The sequence below is a fragment of the Nansenia antarctica genome (assembly GCF_963989245.1).
Source record: "Nansenia antarctica genome assembly, chromosome: 2".
In the NCBI taxonomy this organism is placed as follows: Eukaryota; Metazoa; Chordata; class Actinopteri; order Argentiniformes; family Microstomatidae; genus Nansenia; species Nansenia antarctica.
In genome coordinates, this window is record NC_137675.1 from 74,748,609 (window position 1) to 74,774,952 (window position 26,344).

Genomic DNA, 26,344 nt, shown 5'->3' on the forward strand with positions numbered 1-26,344 from the left:
TAGTAGAAGCTAGCATAATTGTCGTAACTGAATCGACAAGTCAAATCAATTAAGTGTGAAAAGTCAAGGCTGGACTTTGTTGTCTGGCTTTGTTGACCTTGCCTTTATGGAGTAGGGGGTGGGGGTCTACAACAATGAGCACATGCAAGACCAGCTGGCGCTCCAGTTACATCATTTTTCATGGGAAAACATCTCGATGCATTGCGCTTGCGTAGAAAAAGCACTGGAGGACTTTCCATCGCTAGCACAGCATACTGTACTGATCATTGAGAGGTAGGGGGGAAATAACGGTGCTGGAATCATTGGAGATAGAAAGAAGGCCCGTTAGATGATTGCATTATTTTAGTCAGTGAATAAGTTGAGTTTATCTGATTGGGATGGGCTATTAATACAGTCCAAACTTTTGTTTCGTTGCTTTTGAGGAGTTTGCCAGCGAACAGACAGCTAACGATGCTAGCGGCCAATGCTAGATAAAAGCCCATCTCTGTCTGTGTGTAAACATGGTGTAACGTTCTAGGTGGTTAGATAGTGCTGTTCAGATGTTGTAAGATTTCGTAGATTTTTAAATTTATTTATGTGCATGGGTTTTCGGCCATAATTAATCTATAGGAAAAAATTAATGCTTGGACTCAGACAACTGCAGCGCGTGCACATCAGACAACAACTGCAGCAGAGGAGGTAAGACAGGCTCGCGCTCTGGTGTGTGTTTGGAATGGGAATCCGAGGAGGATGTCTCAAACTGCAAACAAATGAAACGCAGATTAAGCTTGATATAATATTGGGATAAGCTTTGCAGATGTTTGTTAACACCTCTTAAATTCAATGGTCTTATATATAATCATTATACATAATGATTAGGCCATTGTTTTTGTATTCATATGATACAAGACATCTTTAGCAGCAGCTTTTTGCTTCCACCATGTTTTTTTTATTACGCAAATCAATTGCTTTATCTATATCGTCATTTACAGAGGATGGAGCTTTTTTTGGTTTTGGTGTTTAATGTTTTATCATTGTCTCATAGCTAATATACATCTAATAACGCCTGATTTGGATGACTGACGGGATTCAGGTCAAAGTACAAAAGATGTTTTGAAACGCACTCTCGGGTCTAGTCAGCAGGGTTGAACTCAACTCAACTGTCTCTGGATTAGATAGATAGATGTTATGAACATCAGCCACAGACACCCTATTTGATGCTTAGTTTGCTTGCAATGCCCAGTCATTTTGACCATCTTGCCATGATCCACCTCTTCCTAGATTTATCCTTAATTTATCAATATCTGTGTCAATTAATTAATCAATCTATTCATTTGTTTATTACACATTCCTCCTCATATTCACGTGTAATGAAGTCATATGCAATTTGCCATTCATTTCCCATACTCCACACAGAATTCCACCTCAGTAGATTGCCTATCATCACCAGGCCTCTCTGGTGAAATAGATTTAATCCCAATGAGACGAACCTGGATTGATAAAGCTTCAATAAAAAACAACTAAATTGTCATCCAGTAGAGAGGCCTCTAAGAGAAAACAAGTGTGTGAGTTGTGTTTGTCACTCAAACGCAACTGTTCTGGTGAGGTAGTTAATGTCTTCCAGGGCCAGGCATCATCAGGCAGAGTGTGAGTCACTGACAGTCAGGGCCTGTCTATATTTAGCTTTTAATTTCATATGGGCTGTTCTGTATCTCTTTATCAAATCAATGTTATTCTCGGTGATTAAATTATTGGCTTCTGGGCATCCGGACTGATGCATTTCATAACCCATTGACCGTTAATGAACCGTTAATAAGGGGATGTGGAGTATTGACCTTACCTTTGATGTGGCTTGCTTTTGTATTGACATGTGGGGTAGTGTGAATTCACATAAATGCACAAACAAACACGAATACAGTAAGATATATAATATAGGATAAAGGACATTTATTAGTTGTTGTCACCATTACATTACACAACCATGACAGCAACCTACACATCTGCTGCTGGTTTTCTGTTAGAAATCAGTATGACCCTTATTGATGAAAATGACATAACAGCGCGTAAATGTGGTGATCTTAACGGTCCAGTATGTAAATTAAAGATTTCTAAAAGCTTTGTAATGGTTGTAATGACTATGTTTAATTGATAGTAATAAAGGAATGAGATCCCTTGAAAGAAATATCTAGTTTACGAACACTGTTTTGTCCCAGAAAAGCGCTTTCTAAAAATCCTACCCGTCACTGTTTGAACAAGTTGTTTCTGCCGGGGTGTTGTAGATTTCAGATTTCTGCCTCTGGTGGCTGCCTCTATGAATCATGCGCGCATGCAGAAACACAACAGCAAATGTCCAACACTGAAAGTAAATTTCTGGAGTGTTACATTATTATTAGGGACTGAGGATGTTAGGGACTGAGTCAACGGACTCAGCAATTCTCAGCACATAGTGTTAATTAAATTACTTAAGATTCAGATTATTAACATTAAGATATGCTTTGTTATTAACAATACAAAGCCACATTTCCCTGCCAATCCTTCATATTGTAACTGCTGACCTATAAAGCTCTACAATGTCTAGGTGTCTCATTCCTTAGTACCTAGTTTGTCTGCCACATCTGGGTCTGGGTGACTGGGACCGTACACTCTTACCATGTGTGGCTGTGGCAAGGTGTCCAACCGGAGCTCTGTGGGCATTTGATTATGTACGTAGCCTATTTGTGTCTGTCCTCCACTAGCCCCTGCCCAAACTAGCCCCCTTGAGACCAAGGAGAAGAGGAGGAGGAGAATTTGGGTCAGCGGCCCTCTCAGCCCACGTCACACCAATTCTCTCTATTTGACTGATTCATTGTGTTCCTGTGTTCTCGCAACCTCCATCACCCTCCTCCCTTCCACCTCCTTCTGGCTCCTCTCTCTCTCTCTCTCTCTCTCTCTCTCTCTCTTTCTTTCTCTCCTTCTTTCTCTCTCTCTCTCCTCCCTCTGCATCCTCTTTTTCTGCTTATTTCCGTCTCTCTTGACTGTTCCACGCATCAGAGAATGCTCCCCAGGGATTCAGCCTCTGTGTAGATTGCTCAATTGAAGCAAGTAGTGGCTTGATTGGTATGCTCCTGATGAGTCGGTGCTCGGTTTGTGTTTGATAACCTAGACACGAGTCTTAATCAAACTCCTGGGACCTGCTACGAAACATTTCTTACAATTGCAGAATAAGCCAATATTCAACCTGTGTGTGATGTGCACAGATGCGCACACACACGTGCGTGTGTCTGTTTCTGTGTATTCATCATTATCCAGCAGACCCCTAAACCCTCCTTATCCCCCTGGTGTCTCCCTCTACCCCCAGATGGAAGAGCTGTGGAGGCGTGGCATGCCCCTGTCAGAGCAGCTGGGGAATGAGTTCCCAGTGGGTCTGGCCCCCGGGCCCCCGGCAACAGCGTCCCCGTCAGGGTCCAACACATCCTGGGTACCAGAGGCCCCTGTGGTCACCCCAGAGCAACCCATCTTCCTCATGACCTCCACTGCCCAGACTGTGTCTGGTTTTTTCGTGTGGACCGCCCTACTGCTCACTTGTCACCAGGTAAGGGGGTGGTAAAGACACACACACACACACACACACATAAATGTCACATACTCACATTCTCACCCATGCACTCAATGACACAAATTAACATAGACACACACACACACACACATACATACACAGACGCACACACAGACGCACACACTCTGACATTATCCTTGTATCTCAGTTCATGTTTCATCTCTAGATACTAGTGAGGCATCAGGCCTCTCTGTTGCCTAAGATGGCTGCCTGCTGTACTGTAGGTATTCCAGCATGGCATTTACAAATCAAACTGCAGATAGGAGCTGCAGCAGCAGCAGCAGCAGATCAACACTTCCTCTCTCAGATTCTTGACGTCTGCCAAGACCAGGTTGATTATGCACCCTGAAACACACCCAGCCTGGAACACCTCAGGCTACTGGGCCATGAACGAGGTGATCCTTCCCTTGCTTTAGGTTTACCGTATAGGCCTGCTGGAGGTTGATGCATTGGGTTTCCCTCCATTGCTATGTAAAGCTCATTTAGTTTTTACTGACCAGTGTTATGTAAATGTGATCTATTATTGTGTTGAAAGACCCAGGTTAATGATTGCCCCCTGTGTGTTGCTTGCTGCTCATACCTAAAGGGTTGAGGATGTGCCGTCGTCGCTCTGACAACAGGTGCACCCAGCTCCGCTGTGACATCACAGAGCGGGGGCTGTTGCCTAGCAACAGCGCTGGCTGGGTGCAAGGCCCTCTCTCTCTGTCTTTCTCTCTGTATCACCCGTTGTTTGCTATTTTACCGACGGTGTATGTGCACAGGCCTGGAAAGGTGATAGGTGGAGTATTGTGTAAATGGAAGGAAAACAGACGAGGCAGACAAAGGTTGCTGATGACAAAAGGCCTGCTCTTCTGAAATGGAAAAACTAAGTCCACCCAATGAGACGAATCATCAACACACATTAAACACACAGAGACCCACTCACTCATCATACAAACCCACATACTGAACACCTGCTTAGGCTCACATGTGCACACACACACACACACACCCACACAGACACACACACACACACACACACACACACACACACACACACACACACACACACACACACACAGACAATGTTTGATAACACTCCCCAGGATGTGGGCAGAACCTCCAGTCTCTGTCACAGCCCTGAGTGCTGGTGAAAAAACACACAGATTGATTTCATGAGACAGTGGTTTCAGCTAACCCATTTAGCTCACGTTGACCTAGCTGTGGACTCTGTCAGGGAGGAAGCTGTGAATATTCAAACACAATCACCCTCTTTATCTGCTGAACAGTCAAGTTTAAAGTTGTCACAGTTACAGTACTCGCATACCTGCAAGTTAAAATATTTTTCGGTAGAATGTACTGTTATCTGTTATTATCACTTATTGAAATCTTCCCATGTCTTTTTAGTGATAAGGTTATAAATAAAGTTTGACTCTCTCCTCTTCTGTCTCACCTGTAGTAACCATGTCTCTCTTTCTTGTTTTCTCTCTCTCTCCACCCCCCCCCCCCCCTCTCTCTCCTCTTCCCTCTCTCCCCATATCATATCAGATTTACATGCACCTTCGTTACTACAGTTCTCCCAACGAGCAGAGGCACATCGTGCGGATCCTCTTCATCGTCCCCATCTACGCCTTCGACTCCTGGCTCAGCCTTCTGTTCTTCACCAACGAGGAGTACTACGTCTACTTCGACACGGTCCGTGACTGCTACGAGGGTAAGGACTACAGCCCACCCCCCAAAAGATGCCCATATTTCCAAGACAAGACATTTCCGGTGCTTTCCCCTAGTGTTTCAGTGTATATGTCTCTGTGTTTATGTATACGTCTTTACCTACGCACTTGTTTTGTGTCTCAGTAGAAATGAGCGTGTGGGAATCTGCTCTGACCCTAGTGACAGATGGCTTATGCGGCCTCTCTGCCTTTTACGACGACGGCCATCTTTGTTCTCTTGTTGTTTCCAAGGCCTGCTGGGATTGCCGGGGAGGGGAAGCCTGTTCCCTAGCAATAGTATGCAAACGACCAAAGCCGTAGGAAGAGTTTTAGAAATCACTAACTTATGAACAGATAAGTCTTCTGGCTTTGTTCTCTAGCTACCAACTTGCTGTGTCTGTACAGGCATTACAGTTCCTTCTGACGTTATGTTATAGCGGTTACAAACACCCCTGCATTGACCACAACGTAGGTGGTGAACAGTGATCTTATTGATGTTAATTGTGAGTCAATGACATTTTGTCAAATGGTATCAAAAGGATATGATATAATGATATGCCTGTCGGACTTCAACAAGTCCTTGTTGGCCTCCTTGTTCCTTGTGTGAAGAAGTAATAGTATGCGAGTGTGTGCGAGGGATTGCTTTACAATCCACTGCATGCTTTGTCTACCCTGTGTCAAAGAATGCTGTGTTATATAGTCTGCTGTGTGTGTGTGTGTGTGTGTTTGTGTGTGTGTGTGTGTGTGTGTGTGTGTATGCTACCCCTGCCCAACAGCATATGGGACACGCGGGACGGGACAGGCAGCAGCTAGGGCCTCACACCGCTAAATATAGAGAGGAGACACCCAGTGCTGTAGTACCAACAGACCCACAGAGAAGCACAAACATACATGCTTGCACACACACACACACACACACACACACACACACACACACACACACACACACACACATGTGTGAGTGTACCACCCTCCACAACTGACTGCACATACTTCTATGAACAATGCATTGAAATTATGCAATTAAACTAAATGGAGGGTAGACGTAATAGAGAGGTGTTGTGTGTCTCCCATGTGTTAGAGAGGAGACAGGAAGGCAGAGAGAGCCGTAAAGGAGGATAGAGTAGACCTCATCGCTGCCCTCAAATTAGCTTCAACAGAACACCTGGGAGAGCAGCTGAAACTACACTCCACCCAGTCAAGGACATTGATTACACCGAACAGAGCCCAGGAGTGAGAGAGAAGCAGATGGAGAGAGAATGAGACAGAGAGAGAGAGAGAGAGAGAGAGAGAGAGAGAGAGAGAGAGAGAGAGAGAGAGAGAGAGAGAGAGAGAGAGAGAGAGATTGAGACGGAGAGATTGTGAGATGAAGAGAGAGAAAGATGGAGATGGAGTGGAGAGACCTGCACACTCCTGCTGCCCCGGCCAACTGGAAGTGATTGAGTCTGACTGGAGAGGCTTTTCTATGTCAACACTCTCTGGGGAGTCACGACCTGCTGTCGGCTTTGTCGTTCTATTGGAAGCGTTTGTTTGATCTGTAAGGTTCTGTGAATCTCTATGAACCAATAGCATCTCCTAGAGAGCTCATTTGTACCCATGATGAGAGGAGTGGAAGATAGTGTTTCATTAGATTATTAAAAATCTATAAATAAAAAAAAGTTGCCCTTGTAGCATTGTACTAAATCAACTAGAGTGATTCTATTTAGTTTATTGGACTATAGTGGTGATAGGGCTCGGAACCTCTAGGCTACAGAGAGAGAGAGAGAGTTGTAGATTGGCTGTCCCAAACAGTGGGGGAGGGTGGCTTGCTATTGTGTATGTGTGTGTGTGTGTGTGTGTGTGTGTGTGTGTGTGTGTGTGTGTGTGTGTGTGTGTATACACAGTGGGACAGAGCAATGTTGATCCAAGCTAGAATAGAGGGCGGTGTAGCTGGAGGCTATTGGGGACAATGACCCAGTCTCCCCTCTTGTCCTGCCCTCCTCTGCTCTGCTCTGCCCTCTGCATTGACACACAACACAGCGGCATTCATCTCCTGGGAAATACAGGAGTCTAACCCATAGCATTATTATTGTCTTTGGAACTCTCTTTCTGACGATCTAAAGGTTTTTCAGACTGTTGGGGCTATTAAAGCAGGCCTTAAGACACATCATTATCGAAGATAAATACAAAAGCACTGTACTTGCTTGTGTGTGTGTGTTGGATTCTTTCCTTCTCTTACATGTCTCTTGGAGGTTCTCGTGGGGTGTTTATTTGATCCAGCTGGATCAACACAAACATACACAGATGGGGGATGGATGTTCTGTTTTGGAGTTGGGGGATATCGAAAGAAATAAAGATAGGACGTTTTGTTGCGCTAATCAAACTAGTGACAGACTGCAAATGTGATTCTTAGACCCCCCATATCTTCTTTTTTTATCTTCCTGAAGTTTATTTTCTTCCTATCTGTCTTCTAGACATAGGCATAAACTGTTATTGCTCTTTGCTAACATGTGTCTGTGTCACTGTGTGTTCCTCTGCAGCGTTTGTGATCTACAACTTCCTCAGCCTGTGTTATGAGTACCTCGGAGGGGAGAGCGCCATCATGGCTGAGATCAGAGGAAAACCTATTGAGTGAGTGTGTCTGTTGGTGTCCTCTCTCTCTCTCCCTCTTTCTCTCTCTCCTCTCTCTCTCTCTCTCTCTCTCTCTCTCTCTCTCTCTCTCTCTCTCTCTCTCTCTGTCTCTCTCTCTCTCTAAATATATTGGGGGGGGGGGGGTTTATGACAATTACTGATAAATAATCAGAATCTCTTTTATTACATCCCAATGTACAAGTACACAAAAGTAAAATAGTTTGGCTTAGGTTCAACATTGGCATTGCAGCATCAAGATACAAAATCACAATAATAGAATAATGCAAAATAAATAAAGTAAGTAATAATAAAGTAATAAATGTTCAAATTATTTCATTGAAGCATCACGCAAATGCTGGATATAATGTGTTTCGATCTGAAGTGTGGGGCGGCTGTGGCTCAGGAGGTAGAGTCGGTGTCTAATGATTGCAGGTTCGGCGGTTCAATCCCTGGCTGGCCATGTGTCGAGGTGTCCTTGGGCAAGCCACTGAACCCCAAATTGCTTGCATGGTAGCTTGCCGCCATTGGTGTGTGAATGAATGGGTGAATGAGAAGCCATTGTAAAGCGATTTGGAATAAGGCGCTATATTAAGTGCAGATTATTTACCATTCTTCTCTCCTCCAGGTCCAGTTGTGTGTATGGGACCTGCTGTCTCTGGGGCAGAACCTACTCCATTGGCTTCCTCAGATTCTGCAAACAGGTACCGTATGGATCATACTTTCCTCACACCAAGAAAGTACTTGTGAGCCTATGTTGCCTTCCTGCCTTTAATTTTGAAGGATGTAAATGACTCTCTGCCTTTCATACTCTCTGGATGCTTCTCTGGACATATTACAACGTTAAGAAACAGATGACCTTATTCTGCTTTATTATTACTTACTTTACTTATTTTAATTTATTATATTATTGTTGATTTTGGCCCAATCCCGATTCCCTTTTCTACCCCTATGGCTCGTTTTCGAGTGTGACTCGATTTCGAGCCAAGGCCTTCGAACAGAGCCACAAGCCGAAGGGGTTGAAATCTACCCCTATGAAATGGGACAACCCTTCAAGACTGATACGTCATCAGGAGTATCGTAGAAAAGCATTGACGCTCGCGACTCATTCACAACTTCACTTTTACGCTATCAATCGATCAAACAAGTCATCAAATAAAAAAGAACAATGCTTCATTATCAGACCATGACAGAATAATGGCGCTCTAACCTGTATGAAACCTGTGCTCCTACCCTGCCAGTCTGCACTGATTTAGGACAACAGTGCAACAACTTCGCGGCTGAACTTTAGTTAAATTTACGGCGTCATATACCATCAATGGGAAACATGGAAAAATGCATGACTTACATATTTAATTTTATGACGTTCCGAAATCCGAAGTGACAGGAACGCTGGAGAAACAGCCGCTGTCCACTGCATTAATTAACTACATGTCCTTGATGAGTCTCCCGCTCACTGCCCTCCATCAAAAATGTCAAATCCATCAATAATATTACATAATAACAACTGCTCGGATTAGATTGCGAGTTGTTTTGGTATGCCGCAATACAATACAATTTCTACCACCAAGGGGGGGGGGGGGATTCGCGCCTATCATGCACATATCAGCCTGTGGATAGAAAACTTTAGATAGATAACTTTACATTAAATATGTCTACCATCATCCGCTGTCAAACACCACAATTTATTTCATGATTGTACATGAAATGTTAATCGCGCACATTTCTATGGGTCAGTTGCCGGGGCAGAGGAACAGGGTGACTGTCAGACTGTGCTCCGGTGTCCTGCTTTAGTAGTCTAATGGAAGTGATCAGGCATAACAGCGATTTTTTTGTTATGCTTGTTATAAAGAAAAGGTCTATAATGCATTGTAATGACATTAAACTAACGTTTGATAGATAACTTTACATATGTGTACCATCATCCGCTGTCAAACGCCACAGGTAATAATTGATGTATGATTGTACATCTCTGAAATGCTCGACTGTCATGCAGCCTGTAACGTTAGACACACAGCACATCGGCATAATAACGTTTTGTTGTTGTTGTGCCTGTTATAAAGAAAAGGCCTATAATGCATTTAAATGAATGATACAACCCATTAATAATATTACATAATAACAACTGCTCAGATTAGATTGCGGGTGCCGCTACATGGAAATAGGTAAAAATGCGCATCATGTACAAGTCAGCCGAACGTTTGACAGATAACTTTACATACGTATGTGTACCATCATCCGCTATCAAACGCCACAGGTAATAATTGATTTATGATTGTACATCTCTGAAATGCTCGACTGTCATGCAGTGTTGCGTTACTGTAACGTTAGACACAGCACCGACATAACATTTCTGTAGATGATTCGCAATGCATCCTGGAATCAAGGGGTACCGTACCCCTATGACTTCGAAGCTAGTCTGGTCCTGAAATCGCTCGAAATGAAGTCATAGTTAGCCCTCGAAATGAAGCCATGGCTCGATGAAATATGAATTGGGATAGCCCTCCCCCTAAACGTGAACGCGCAAATCAAGCCATAGGGGTGAAAACGAAGCCGTAGGGGTGAATTGGGATTGGCCCTTTATATCCTGCTGCAATGCCAACGTTGAAGAACCTAAGCCTAAGAATTTTACTCTTGTGTACCTGTACATTGGATGTAATAAAAGCAATTCTGATTCTGATTCTGAACATCGGACTCTTCTCTTCATAGGACTCTGGGCCAGTTTCACAGACAAGGCTTAAGCCTAATCCTGGACTAAAAAGCATCTTCAATGGAGATTTTACATTGAAAGTGTGATTTAGTCCAGGACTAGGCTTAAGCCTTGTCTGTGAAACCGGCCCTTAATCTCTCTGCATGGTGTGTTGTGATAATGTTATTCAATCCCCTCCCTCCCTCCCTCCCTCTCTCAGGCCACTCTACAGTTCTGTGTGGTGAAGCCTCTGATGGCCATGGTCACTGTGCTCCTGCAGGCCTTTGGCAAGTACAGAGACGGAGACTTCAAGTACGTAGCATCACGACCGTTCACTATCCTTCACTGGCACTCTTTTGTATATGCATCACTGTCTTCAGTACTCATGTTTAATATGTTTAACATTTCTTTAACCATTCGTATGACGTCAAGGCGTCACCAATTATAAAGGCAGTCATGAGTCAACCGATGTTTTTACTCTGTGGTTATATACATGTCTGTCTCTCTTTCTCTCTCTCTGTCTATCCCTCCCTCCCTCTCTCGCTCCAGTGTGGCCAGTGGGTACCTGTACGTGACCATCGTCTACAACGTCTCTGTCAGCCTGTCGCTCTACGCTCTCTTCCTGTTCTATTTCGCCACGCGAGAGCTGCTCGTCCCCTACAGCCCCATGCTCAAGTTTTTCATGGTCAAGTCCGTCATCTTCCTCTCCTTCTGGCAAGGTACATACACACACACACACACACACACACACACACATACAAGGTGATAAGTCTGCATCCAAATGGGATAACAAAAGGTTGTTATTTAGATAATCCCATATACCATCGCAAATTAGGGAGTGTTCTTTCCTTTTTTGCCATTGCAGAGACATACAGTATAGCCTAATACCGTTGCCCTAAACCTATCTGCCATATCAGTACTAACAGTAACAGTACCTGGTACCTGGGAGCTGAAGTACCAGGCTGTACCAGTGCCAGGACCTGTACCAGGATCTGTGCCCCGTGCTGGATAAAGCAGTTTCAACGATGCAGAAATAACTTTAAATAATTTATTTACAGTGTGTACGCTGATAAGATGCAGGGAATTTTCCTGGATACACGGTGTACAGGTTCTTCGCCCTGGCTTGCATGCTATGCGCCGGTAGTCCTCGGGCCTCTCCTCGGGGGCCCCGGCCGCCTCGCGTGCTTGGTCTGTTCCGCCGCTGGGGCACCTGCTTGACTAGCCTGGTGCGGGGCTATTATGGTCTGTGCTTGGTTGACTGGTGGGGCGGGTTGGGTGTGTGGGGCCGCTGTTTTTTTTTTACCTTTGCCTGCTTGCCGCTCTGTCATCAAGTGAAGCGCATTGAGTCACATTTTGTGAGAAATGCGCTATACAAATAAAACTTGATTTGATTTGATTTGATTTGATTTGATATCTGCTCAACCTGTTGGTCCACAGGGTTTATCTGTCCCCCATCCGTCCCTCTTCTCAATTTTAATTCAATTCAATTGAATTCAGTTTCAATTTAAAGGGCTTTATTGGCATGGGAAACATACATTTACATTGCCAAAGCAAGCAAAAGAGTAATGTACGACTAGAATAAAGACATTATTAAACAGAGCTGTGCATATACAGTATATACAGTATATATAGCATACAGGTAAATAAAAATAACTTAAAATAAATAAATAGAAAAGAAATCAATAGAAAAGTGTAGACATTGCAGTTAAAAAAAAAATGAACACAACTAAATGAGAACTGTGTAAACATTATGTACAGAGGTCAGCATGGTGCAGATAGTGCAGATACTTATGTACACTCTTCTCCTTCTCTGGTACCAGGCATGCTGCTGGCCATCCTGGAGAAGTGCGGTGCCATCCCTAAGATCAACTCCCCCGAGGTGTCCGTGGGAGAGGGCACGGTCGCCGCCGGCTACCAGAACTTCATCATCTGCATCGAGATGTTCTTCGCCTCCGTGGCCCTGCGGCACGCTTTCACCTACAAGGTCTACATGGACAAGAGGCTGGACTCTTACGGTAAGACGGGGAGAGAAGGGGATGGTACTCGATAGAGACAGCAGAGGAAGGAAATGGCTGTGGCCAGAGGTCTCAAAGGTCTAGACTGAGGGATGGGGTGGCTAGTGGAAGTGATTACTGGTGCTACTAGAAATGTTGAATCAAATGAGTCAAATAGCTCTTGCACTCAAAACATCAATGTATCTTTATGGAGTATATTTGTGATCTGATCTTTGCAACCAGTTGTTCATTTTTCTAGAGCTATACTCAGTATTTGTCCATGCCATGGCCTTTCAACTGCCCTATCCTATTTCAGCGACTTTGTTCAACTGACCTATTGTATTTCAGCGACTTTGTTCAGCTGACATTGTATTTCAGTGACTTTGTTCAACTGACTTATTCTATTCTCTCTCTTTTATTCTACTTTCTCTCCTGTGTCCACTACCTCCCCATCCACGTTTTTGCCATTCTGCTCTTTTTCTTTGAAATCCCTCGTTGAATTTCGTTGAATCCCTCCATTTCTCATTTTACTCTACCCTCCCTTTTTTTTATTGTTCAAATATTTATCTTCCATATACTTTGATACGCCCTCCTCTTTTTTCCATCCCCCTTTTCCTCTTTCCATCCCTCCCTCTCCTTCTCACTCTCTTTGTGCTGCACTATAAGGGTCGTTTCCCATCTATGGCCAGTACGGTAGGTCTAAAGCTAGCTGTGTTTGGTCTCCCCCTGCTTCAGTACTTTCTGGTTACCTCCATGTCTGTGATGGTGCTTATATTATTATTAGTTATACTACGATTTTGTAACTATATTCATAAACCCTTTTTCCTGACGTTTGTAAATGCATTTAGATTTTCACCATCTTCTGTGTTGTTATGCACATATTTTGTATTGCCATCAATCCATGCCCTGCTTTTTTGCAGTATTTTTACAGTTTATATTTTCTTTATAGTTTATAGTTCATGTTCTGTATGCTGTGTGTATATACACACTCTTCCCCTGCACTGCACTAGACGTTCCATTGGCTCTGTTATGTCCAGTGTTATTATGTGGTCTTCCATTTTGTTGAGTCATGACGCTCAGGACACCACTTTACACAGTTCTACTCCTTCTCACATTATCCCTTCTTCTCTCCCTTTCCATGAGTCCACTAACACCCCCCACCCACCCCTCCTTCTCTTCCCAGGCCGCTGTGCCCCCATGAAGAGCATCTCCAGCAGCCTGAAGGAGACCATGAACCCTGGGGACATGGTCCAGGATGCCATCCACAACTTCTCCCCAGCCTACCAGCAGTACACCCAGCAGTCCACCCTGGAGCAGCAGCGCGGGGGCCCCCCAGTCTCCCGCAGCCACAGCAACCTGAGTACCCGGGGGGACAACGAGAAGACCCTGCTACTCAGCTCCGATGACGAGTTCTGAGATACCCTCCCACCCCCAACCCCCCACCCTACAGTGACACCAACGGGATGCTCTACCTGGTGGGAGAGAGGGAGAGTAAAAAAAAAAGAGAGGTCATTTGCTCATGGAAAATACATACCACTGCCATGGATCAATATAATCACATACACACATGCATACACCATTAACAGGACCCCTCAGGCTGTGCTTTAACACTAAAGGACTGTCACACATACACGCGCCTATCTCGCCAACATGACTGCCACCTTCATTTGAGATATTCTGAATCATAGAGCATCCTCCATTTTGTTTTCATTGGACTTGATGGTCTCTCATCCCCTCCCTCCTCACCCTCCGGCTAGCTCGGCCTCCCCCTGATATGTTGCCAAATAGAGGGAGATCGTGCCTGGTCAGCATGACTCTCTGACTAAAGATATTTAGATTTGAAAGTGACTTATTGGTCGCATCCTTCTAAGGGACCCCAGAAACGCTGGAATTTTATTTTTTACTATCCTTTTTTGTTTTGATGTTTACTGACCTTGTGGGTACACTTTACATTTGTAAACTAGTCCTTTAGGAAATTAGATATAAGGGAGATTCTAATTATTATGTGTGTGTAAATGTTTTTGCGTGTGTGCATGTATGTGGGTGCGTTCGTATGGACCGGGAGTGTGTGTGTACAGCAAGAGAGCGATCATATAATTCCGTTTGTGAGGTCACAAGGTTAGTCTCTCGGTTTGGTCTCTCGGTTTCTCTAGTGTTGTTGTTGACGACGTATTGAGGGAACAGCTGTGGACTGAGGTTTGGTGTGGCCAACGGACAGCGCCCACGCAGATTACAGATTAAAGAGGCACAGGCTTCTCAGCAGTTGGACCAGTTTCGCAGCCGACGGGATTATATTCCTGTAATTGGGGCATTATGATCGGGCATGCTTTTACCGGCACACAGCTGCCAGATTATAGTAGTGAGAAGGCTACGTAGAGAGGCTACATGCAGGCTATGTAAAGATGTGCCCAACCAAGTATCTTACCAGATAGGCATTATAATTGCACTCATGTTTTGAATTTAAGCACTAGGTTTACATGCAGAAGTTTTAAAAAGGCAAAACTCTTAAGATGTATGAGTCAGGAACGAGGGCATACCATACCATAGAGACGGTTGGATATATATAGAGATCGGTTGGAAGTATACCAAGGGGATGGACTGAAGTCGTATCAGCAGCAGCTACTGGTTCTGACTAAATTATCATATCCATTACAGATGTTAGAGGGACCGCACAGAACACGTCATCTGCTGTTCGAGTGCACCGAAAATATCTTGTATGTGCTGAGTATGCCATCAAGGGAACGACCGGCAGAGGGCGTCAGTGTATAATATCAGCTGTGCTGCTCGAAAAAGCACTTTCAATGGAGAATCTCCATTGAACTTGGATCCTGTCCAGAAACAGCCCTTAACCCCAAACCCCTACCCCTGGCCTGGACGCCTGTGTAGATCAGAAAGATCGGAATTATACCTGTAATCATATCTACAGATCTTTCTGATGCTTACATAATGATACATATGATTACAGGTATAAGCAAGATGGCCAATAGTGCCCCCATCAGAGGACAAGGTGTATCTACTAACTGACTTATTCCCATCTTATATTTTCAGATCTCCACAAGTGTCTAGAGGTTGTCTTAAGACAGGACCATGGTCTTAAGTACCGTAGTTGTCTTCTGCGTCAGACACCAGCCCTAAGCAATGTTCAATGACTTTTTGGTACTTTGTCCTCAAACGTGAGTAGGAGGAGAATCTTCGTCAACACACCTTCAACTGATTTTATTGCTGCAATGCTGTTGTATCTTATTAATAAAATGAATATATTGTTACTGAAAAGATATGATATTGTATATAAAGAAATGAAATTATGAATACTGCAAGAACATTAATGATGATGATTATAATGGTGTACAAGCTCAAAGAGCGTAGTTCTGTACTGTCTTTGCTCCATGTTGCTTTTATTGTTTTATACGTTTCTCTTCATTTGTATACTGGTATTATGCTTCATAGATTCTGATGCTATTTTTTGTCTTTGTGGTGTTCATACAACCAGGAAATAAAAGACAATAGAAATATATTCAACAAAACTCTTGATTGTGTCCTTTTTCATGATTGTGTGTCTGAAATGTGCAGTGCAAGGATAAATTAATTTATAGCTGGCTATCACCAAATGGGGGGGGGGGGGGGTTAATGATTTATTTCTTTTTAAAAAGCATCTTCAATGTACAGTAGATTCTCCATTGAAACTTGGTCTTAAGTTCAATAGTACTGTAGTTCTCTGCATCCGAGAAACAAGTCCCAGGATATTCTGTTGCTGAATAGCCTACTTGAACATCATAAGTGACTCTTTTTGTACTTTTCTCTACTTTGTTTTCATAGTTGTGTTTGCATGCGATTTTTCCTAACATGTTAATATGAGAAATGCACTGTATCTCTTCAGCTAGTATTCAATTAATAGCAGATTAGTGGCTTTCCACACAGTCCTTTCAGAAGTGTTAAGAGGAGGTGGTTGACCCCTGATTTAGTGCTGTGTGACCTATCAAATATTGCTGGTAAATCTGGCTCTGAAGTCCTCCTGCATATGTGACCAGATTGCTTATTTCTAAGTCAGGTGTCAACAGAGGTCTATGATACTATTACCTTATACACACGCGCACACACACAGTGGGGGAAACAAGTATTCAACACATCAATCAATCAATTCAAGATATTTCCATTGCAGCTATTCACATGAAATCTAGACCAGGCGTTGGTATTAACTCAATAAAACTACACAGCTAAGGAAATTGTAGCAAGGAAGCTCCATAATATCATCAAGTCTGACCACAATGTAGTCTCTTTAGAGGAGTCCTGTGCCTCCCCCTCAACCAGAGAATCTAGGGGAATGAGAAAAGGAGTAGGCATCAGAGAGGACTGCTGGAGTAGCTGTGTTTTCTGGTGGAATATCTTGTTAGTTAAGTTTATCTTGTTTAAAGTCAGTGTTGTTGGTAGTTTTGCTGTGTATTGCTTCAGCTATCCTACCTAAAGCCCTGGGACCTAGTTTCTGTTGAATTACAATTTGTTTGAAACCAATTCCTGTCAATCTTCAGTTGGAGGGGCTGAAGCTACTCTGCAAGGTATTTAAGTCCCTATTCAGGTTTGACTAGAACTAAATACATTTAGATACGCCTGCTTCATGTCCCCCCTTCATTTGGCTTTACAGACATCTCAGGAACGGAATGCCAGGCACTGCGTCAATCCGTGAGTACAAATAAAGCAACACGATTAAATAAATATAGGTTTGCCTTACATTTGTTATTGACCTGAATCAGCCATCATATTGTTGGCCATGGCCAACTGCTCTTTTGATGTGGTATTCAAGTATCTCTATGCAATAGTGAATAATCATCATCTAACCCTAAACGGATTGAACATTCATTAACAATAGAAGGCTACATCAACCACTTTAATATAACAGTCAAACTCAATATAAGTGGAAAAGTGTGTATAAAAACTGTGCATTGAATGTAACCAACCCTACGCAGGAAGAGATCATTTCCTGTGTTTAGTTTTTTCTAGAGGCTGATTATGTGTCATTTCAAACAAATGCGTATGAATAAATGTAGTTTATTGGCATATTCAATTTAAGCAATGAATAACAATCAATGTCAACAATTTTACAATTATCTTAAGGAGCCTACTCATGTTTTTGTTTGTTTGATGTGTTCTTAATTCTTAGAACACATAGAAAAGTTCAAGAAAGACACCAGTTTGGAATTATTCCCACCCAACAGTGAGTCCAGTATTGAATCTGATATTTTATGTGTCATCATACAGTGTTTACATATTCAAAGTCAGATTCTCTGTCTTTTCCTGGAAATCAAGCTGTAGCAAACAATCTTATTTTGGTGTGTGAACTCTGTTATGAATGACATACTGTTGCAAGCCTTCTAAATCCCTGTAAAAGAAGTGTTTCATGGAAGGTGTTACTGTGAAATGTAATGTTGGTGGTGACATTCATGTTGCAGTGTCCGAATGTCCTCCAGAGCTGAGGATTGTACTGTTGGGAGAGCATGGCACTACGAACAATGCTGTGGGGAACCTCATCCTTGGCAGAGAAGCATTTCACAGCTATGTACAAAATCATGGTGAGAGAGCTAGGGGACACGTTGAGGGAAGACCCATTGTTGTGATCAACACCCCAAACCTGCTAGATGTCTCTCATGAAAAACTCTCAGAGGGACTGCGTTGGTGTGTTACTCTGTCTAATCCTGGACCTCATGTGGTCCTGCTGGTGCTGCAGCCTGAAGATTTCACAGAGGTAGCGAGACAGAGAATAAGGAATATCCTTGACTCTCTCAGTGGCCAGTCCTTTGACTACTCAATGGTGCTGATTACTCACAGAAACAGGGGGTGGCATGCCAGAGTAGAGGATATGCATAAGGATCACCCAGTGCAACAGATGATTAAAGAATGTAGGGGGAGGCAGTACACACTTAGAGACATACATGACAGCACTCAGGTCACATGTCTTCTAAAGAAGATAGATGAGATGATGGTGGAAAACAGAGCCTCAGGGTATCTGATCCCTAAACTATTTGAAGATACTACAGATGGCACAATACCTTGGGAAGAAGAACTGCACGCGATTCAGGCCCTTCAAGTTTCTACCGGGGAAGAGCCTGACATGGTCGTTTTGGAGAAAAAGGCAGGAACATTTGGCAATATTGCAAAAGCAATACGAGAAAAGGGTAAGTGCAAATATCTGTTCAAATAAAAAGAAAAAGCTGTTCACAATAGTATGAATAGGTCATAACTTATATCATTACGGGCACTCAACTTTCATGCCAATGTTTCGTTGCCTCATACAGTCGGCCTACAGGGGCTTCACTGCACTAGTTACTTCAATCTCATAGTAATTACAGTAATTGTTTGATGTCAAAACCAAACCATTGGAGAAAAGAGCCAAAAGAAGAAAAAATACTTCACTGTCCCATTACTTGCGCAGGTTTATGGTATGAATTGTGCATACTACATTGGCCAAATAAGGATATGACCTCAAAGGTATACAGGAGTGTTGAAGCTTAGTTGGTGAAAACAACTGACAGTTGAACCTATAATGGCCCTTTGATTACACTGTGCTGCATGAGGAACACTGCTTGGCGTACTAGTACTGTACAGTATGTTTCATATACAACACAATCCTTACAAGATTAGGCAAATGCAACTTTACAACTTTTTCAGGATTATTTGCTGGACTACCAATTGTACCGTCATTCGGTGGAAAAGAAACAGGTGGGTAAAAACTGTACAGTATTTTATTGTTTACATTTACATAAGTAAAACAATTTTTCATGGAAATGGAAGAGCTGTGGCTGAAATGGGATGTTTCACAAGCTGTACTTTCCCTTTTTCCAGTGATAACTTGAGATATGGTCGAACAAACATGAGTTGTTTGCTACCCGTGTATAGGTCTATTTTAGGTGGTTAAAGAAAATAAGAAAATGTAATTGGTATCACATTTGTTTTTGTGTTTACTAGATTATATAAGCTCAATTGTAGGTATACCTGTGCGTATCATACTCAATCCTTGAATGATAGACCAGCTCATGTATGATAATTTTTGTTGTAAACAGTTTCAAGCATTGGGAGAGAGGAGGACAATTTAAGAAGCATGGAACCACCACTAAGTGAGTTTGGGGCACAGTTCTAAATCTATTGCCATTTGTAATCATATCAGCATCTTAGATTCCTGTTCTTCCATTAATTAATGTGTAAATGTGTTTTACAGCGTTTGATCTCAGGATTGTACTGCTGGGGAAGAGTGAGAAAAAAAAGGCAGAAGCGTGTAAGGCTATCCTGGGCAAGGAGGCTTTCAAATCAGGTTTTCCCTCCAAACAGCTGCATGTAGAAGACGGATATGTTAAAGAGAAGCATGTAAGAGTTATTAACCTTCCTAGCTCTTCGTTTGAAAAAAACCTGACTAGTGATGCTCTGGAGAAAGCGATAGAGAATTGTAAACACCTATCCGCACCTGGTCCTCATGCAATTCTGCTTTTAGCGATGCCTCGCAAATTCACAGAGATGATCAGACACAGATTAATGGTAATCCTGAGCATGTTGGGTAAAGATGCATTGCGGCACTTGATGGTCCTCACAACACATGGAGGATTCCAACAGAATGACCCTTTCAGTAAACTGATTCAAGAATGTGGAGGGAAGCATCTCACTGTGACCACACAATTAACAGAGAAGATAGAAGAAATGGTGAAGAAGAATGAATGGAAATACCTCACCGACAATGAGGAGTCTCAGAAGACCACATCACCAAAGGAGATCATAAGTCACAACCCGCCTAATAGACTGAACCTGGTGCTGTGTGGGAGGAGAGGAGCTGGGAAGACCTCCACAGCCGATGCCATACTGGGCCTGACCAGGTCCAGCCGAGAGTCCAGCTCCTCCTCAGTATGTGTGAAGAGAGAGGGTGAAGTGTGTGGACGCCTGATCACCCTGGTGGAGATTCCTGCTCTGTATGGAACACCTGAGGAGGAAGTGATGCGTGAGACTCTCCGCTGCGTCTCTCTCTGTGACCCTGGAGTCCATGCTTTCCTCCTGGTCATACCTGTGGATCCACTCACTGATGAAGACAAAGGGGAGTTAGAGATGATCAAGAGCATGTTCAGCACAAGAGTCAATGTCATGACTCTGTTAACAGTAGAATCTGATCCAACAGCCAAACCTGTGATTGATTTCCTGAATAATGAAGACATCCAGCAGTTGATTCAACGCTGTGGTGGCAGACAGCAGCTCTTAAACATTAAGAACATTGGGAACAATCCACTTGTCTCAGAAGTCCTGGAGAAGATAGAAACATTGATTGCTAATCATGACTTCAGCTGCTTCACCATGGATGAGTATGTGCAGGCACAAGCTGGGAGGTTCAGCAGGCTGCAGGCTGAGCTGAATAAGAGAAATGCAGAGATACAGGAGATTAAAGAGAGGACCAAGCTGATTTGTAAGTAGAACTTATTGGTATATTTAATAGCTCTCTCAACAGGATGTGATACATGTATGATACATATATCTCAGGATACTTATGCATGGCAGTGTATGATATCTCTCATAAGATGATCCAAAGATCACAAACTCTAGATTTTTGATTGATGTTACCTAACAGCTCATTGTATTCCAACTTTGATTAATAACAGTGACACAATTTTGTCTTAATTGTGCAGGTGAAGGTGAAGACTTGAGCAACGAAAGCATGAGGATAGTGCTGATTGGGAAGACTGGCAGTGGAAAAAGTGCCACAGGAAACACTATCCTTGGAAGAACAGAGTTTCACTCTGAAGCCAGTATAGAATCTGTGACCAAATGCTGTCAGAAAGCAGTAGGAGAAGTAGATGGTAGGTCTGTTGCTGTGGTCGACACCCCAGGCCTGTTTGACACAACTCTCTCCAAAGACGAAGTTCAGAAGGAGATTGTGAAATGTATCAGTCTTTTAGCTCCAGGACCCCACGTGTTCCTGCTGGTGCTACAGATTGGCAGGTTTACACAGGAAGAGAAAGATACGTTACAAATCATCAAACAGGCCTTTGGGAAAGATTCTGGAAAATTCATCATTGTCATGTTCACTAATGGAGACAGGTTGAGAAACCAGACAATTGAGCATTACATCGCAAAGGAGAAAGGGAATCAAGTAAAAACACTGATCGAAGACTGTGGAGGGAGATATCATGTTTTCAATAACATTGACGAGAGTAACCAGACTCAGGTCACGGAACTGATAAAGACGATAGATGACATGGTGATGAAGAATGGTGGCGGCTGCTACACCAATGAAATCTTCCAGGAAGCAGAGGCCGCCATTCAACACAAAGTGGACAAGATATTGATGGACAAGGAAGAGGAGATGCAGAAAGAGAGAGAGACGCTGAAAATTAAACATGAAGAAGAAATCAAAGAGATGAAGAAAGGGATGGATGAAGAGAGATGTGCTGTCCAGAGGGAGCGAATACATAAACAGGAAGAGCTGAATGAAAAAGAGGAGTACATTGAGAAATTATGTAAGGAAAGAGATGAAAAAGAGCAGAGTGAGAAAGAAAAAAGAGAAGCTGAGGATAGAGATAGAAGAGACAGGGAAGCAATTCAGCGCTCACAAAGGGAGAGAACCATTAAAGATATGGAAGAGGCTCAGAAAAGACAACAAGAGGACTGGGAAAAAGAACAAGACAGAAGAAAAAGGAAGGAGAATGTTAGAGTAGGAACAGAGCGGGAAGAGTGGCAGGAAAGGCTAAAGAATTTGCAAAGTAAACAGATGGAAGACCAAAACAAGAAAGAAGAGGAAGAGAAGGAGAGGCGGGAACTTGATGAACGGAAGAAAGAAGAGTGGAGGATCAAAATTAAAGAGGCGGAGACAGACAAAGAGGAAGTGCAAAAGGAAATGATGAAAAAGTCACAGGAGTGGGAGCAAGAACGTCAGGAAGCAAAAAGGATGGAGGAGGAGAAGGACATGAAAAGACAAGAACAGAAAATAAAGGAATGGGATCAACAAAAGAGGACAATGAGGGAAGACTTTGACAGAGAGAAGCAGGGGGAGAAGCAACTACGAGAAAAGGAAGAGGAGCAAAGAAGAATAGGAGAACAGAAAGAAAGAGAAATGTCTGAGAGAGAGCTTGAAGGAAAGAAGAGAGATAATAAAAAACAACAAGAAGAGTGGGAGCTGGAAAAGAAAAGGGACCAAGTAAGGAGAGATAAAGAGGATTCTGAAAGACGAGAGGAGGAGCAGAAAAGATTCAAGAATCTCAGAGAGGAATTTGAACGAGAGAGGGAAGAAGCAACTCTGAGGAGAAAGACACAGGATGAGGCCTGGAGAGAACAAGAGAGAGAGTACAGGGAAATGGAGGAAGCACATAGTAGAGACATTAGAAACATGAGGAGGACATATGAGGATGAGGCCAGAAAACAAGCTGAAGAATTCAATGACTTCAGAGCAAAATATTTCAAGGATTACAATGCCTTGGGGAGAAAACATGAAATGGAAATGGAAGACCTAACGGAAAAACATGTCAAAAGATACAAGGAGTTAGACAGCCTCTCTAAACATAAAGCAAGTGAAAAAGCAATGGCTATGAAAAATGAAAAGGAGGAAATGAAGAGAAAACATCAACAAGAAATTCAGAACCTAAAAAAGGGAAACTGTGTTTTACTTTAATTATCCTATATGCAAGGCTGATTTTGAGACATGCAAGTGTGTTTCGGGGGGTTATATTATTATTAGGGAGAATGTTGTTTGGAACTTCAAACTGAATTCCACTGCGATGGCCAGAAGTGGCAGACAAACTTGTGCTCCTCTAACAATGTCATTACGCTGCAGCCTTACTCTTACACTGAGATGTTTCATTCTCAATGTGGAGAAAACAAAAGAGATTGTTGTCGACTTCCGGAGAGCGCACACCCAGCATCCTCCACTGACCATCAACGGTGCGGCTGTGGAGAGAGTGAGCAGCACCAAATTCCTGAGAAGAAACTGAGAAGAGCCAAAGCCCCAGCCCTCATCATGCGCTCCTTCTACCCGGGCACCATCGAGAGCATCCCGACCAGCTGCATAACTGTGAGGCACGGTGGTTGCCCGGCATCCTGCCGAAAGACCCTGCAGCGCACAGTGAGAGCAGCTGAGAAGATCATTGGAGCCCCCCTCACTTCCCTCCAGGACATTTTTAGCACACGCCTGACCCGCAAAGCTCTAAGAATCGCAGGCGACACCACACATCCCACACACGGCTTCTTCAGTCTCCTGCCGTCAGGGCGAAGACTGAGGAGCCTCCGGGCAAGGACTAGCAGGCTGAGGGATAGCTTTATCCACCAGGCTGTCAGGAAGCTGAACTCTCTCCCTGCCCCCCCCCCCCCCCCTACTCTGCCCCCCCTCCCCCCACTCTGCCCCCACTGCCCCCTACTCTGCCTCCGCCCCCCCCCCTACTCCGCCCCCTACTCTGCCCCCACTGTCAGGAAGCTGAACTCTCACCCTGCCCCCCCCCCTACTTTGGCCCCACTGACTCCGGACTAAGAACAATCTCACTTCAGGCATACATCCATACAAGCATAACTGTACATACATACATTTACGTACTTTAGCGACTTTACTCTATTATACTGAGCCAATTACCACTATTGTCATTACTATCATTACTATCATTACTATCAATTACAATCACTATTGTCATTGTTCATATTGTATTCCACCCCTGTACATTGTACCGTACATTCAAAATCTTTTATCTAGTATTTTTTGTATACAGTATATAGTTATTTTTAATTTTTTACATTTTTAAATGTTTATTGTTTTTGATTGCTATGCACCGTGGATGAGAGGGAAACGCAATTTCAGCCCTCTGTATATCTGTACACTTATTGGATTGACAATAAAGCTGACTTTGACTTTGACATGTTACCCACTTCTGTTATTTCACTTTGGAAAATGTAGAGAGACCGACAGCATGGGCATGGGCAAGGTATATTCCATGTCAAGATTTGAGAACTGTGCTGAAGGGGTTCACTGTGACTCTTTTCTCTCCTATATAGTGCCTGATGGTAAATCTAATGTTTTATTGTGCTACCCTGAAAAAGCATAGCATAGAGTATGCTTCATTCTGTGAACTAAATTCAATTGAGTTGATTGAAAGGTCACTCTAAACACATTATGTTGTGTCTTGATTTAAATGTTGTTTCTGAAAGATATTATACTGAAATACTGTTATTATTGATTATTGAAGGTGATATTATGTTATAGTTATATGATCATTTGTTTTACTGTTGTTGCTCAATGTTGTTATTCTTTTGTCTTTTACTTGTATGTTTATATTGTTATATTATATGTTATATTATATTTATCATATTATACTTAGACCTATGTTGTGTCTTGATTTAAATGTTGTTTCTGAAAGATATTATACTGAAATACTGTTATTATTGATTATTGAAGGTGATATTATGTTATAGTTACAGTATATGATCATTTGTTGCTCAATGTTGTTATTCTTTTGTCTTTTACTTGTATTTTTATATTTTTATATTATATTTATCATATTATACTTAACCTAACCTATTTTTTGTTGAAAATAAAAGCTCTGCAGTACATGACCTTTTTAAAATGTATTTTACATTCTCAATATTCAGTCCTATGAAATCAACAGACATGGACATAGGTTTCAGTTGGTCTAGTCTCCCACACATTAAGTACAAAGACATACAAAGATATCCAGGGCTGCAATAAAATAGTAGTGATAGTTGACATAAATACTTAAAGAATTAAAAATAAATAAAGGCCTTATTATATGAGGTATTATACAAAACAAAGGCCAAAACCTTGGATTTAGAGCAGGGTTGTGAGCAAAAGATGGAGATTGAGAAATATTCAGAATTACTGAATGGGTTATTTTCTAAGGACACAGTATTACTACTATAAAAAGGCCTACTGCTCACTGGAGGCCATCAACCATAGGCCACCAGCCACAATTGTGGTACTATCACTGGAGCTGTTGAAGACATGTTTCCACATTTGGCTTGAGGAAAATCAGAGAATACACAAGCAATTTCCATGGCGATACACTTTCATTTTGAATGACGATATTTGGCCTTTTATTTTTGCTTGAATTTCCATTTGGCAGCTTCAAATTCAACACTTTTGTTCAATGAGTAGCTTGTAAAATGGAATGTTCATCAAATGAATACACAAACACATTTTATGTGGTTTGGATGCGGCCTGGGAATTGTGGTTTAGGCTGAAGCCAGGAAGGTACTAACATGCGCTGGGAGTCTCAGCTCCACAGCCCACCATGCAGAGTCTCAGCTCCACAGCCCACCATGCAGAGTCTCAGCTCCACAGCCCACCATGCAGAGTCTCAGCTCCACAGCCCACCATGCAGAGTCTCAGCTCCACAGCCCACCATGCAGAGTCTCAGCTCCACAGCCCACCATGCAGAGTCTCAGCTCCACAGCCCACCATGCAGAGTCTCAGCTCCACAGCCCACCATGCAGAGTCTCAGCTCCACAGCCCACCATGCAGAGTCTCAGCTCCACAGCCCACCATGCAGAGTCTCAGCTCCACAGCCCACCATGCAGAGGTGAGACACAGCTCAGCTCCACAGCCCACCATGCAGAGTCTCAGCTCCACAGCCCACCATGCAGAGTCTCAGCTCCACAGCCCACCATGCAGAGTCTCAGCTCCACAGCCCACCATGCAGAGTCTCAGCTCCACAGCCCACCATGCAGAGTCTCAGCTCCACAGCCCACCATGCAGAGTCTCAGCTCCACAGCCCACCATGCAGAGTCTCAGCTCCACAGCCCACCATGCAGAGGTGAGACACACCTCAGCTCC

The 26,344-nt window shown here is 43.1% G+C and overlaps 1 protein-coding gene across 1 annotated transcript; it reads left to right on the forward strand.

Annotated features, from left to right (window-relative positions):
- The first annotated feature begins 278 nt into the window (after positions 1-278).
- Positions 279-14,079, forward strand: LOC308151341 (transmembrane protein 184B-like). The gene is made up of 9 exons (XM_080524197.1): positions 279-678; positions 3,317-3,550; positions 5,102-5,267; positions 7,782-7,872; positions 8,498-8,573; positions 10,779-10,870; positions 11,108-11,277; positions 12,379-12,573; positions 13,736-14,079. Exons 2-9 carry the CDS (start codon positions 3,317-3,319, stop codon positions 13,966-13,968), a joined length of 1,257 nt encoding a protein of 418 aa, XP_080380323.1. The 5' UTR covers positions 279-678; the 3' UTR covers positions 13,969-14,079.
- Positions 14,080-26,344: the final 12,265 nt, after the last annotated feature.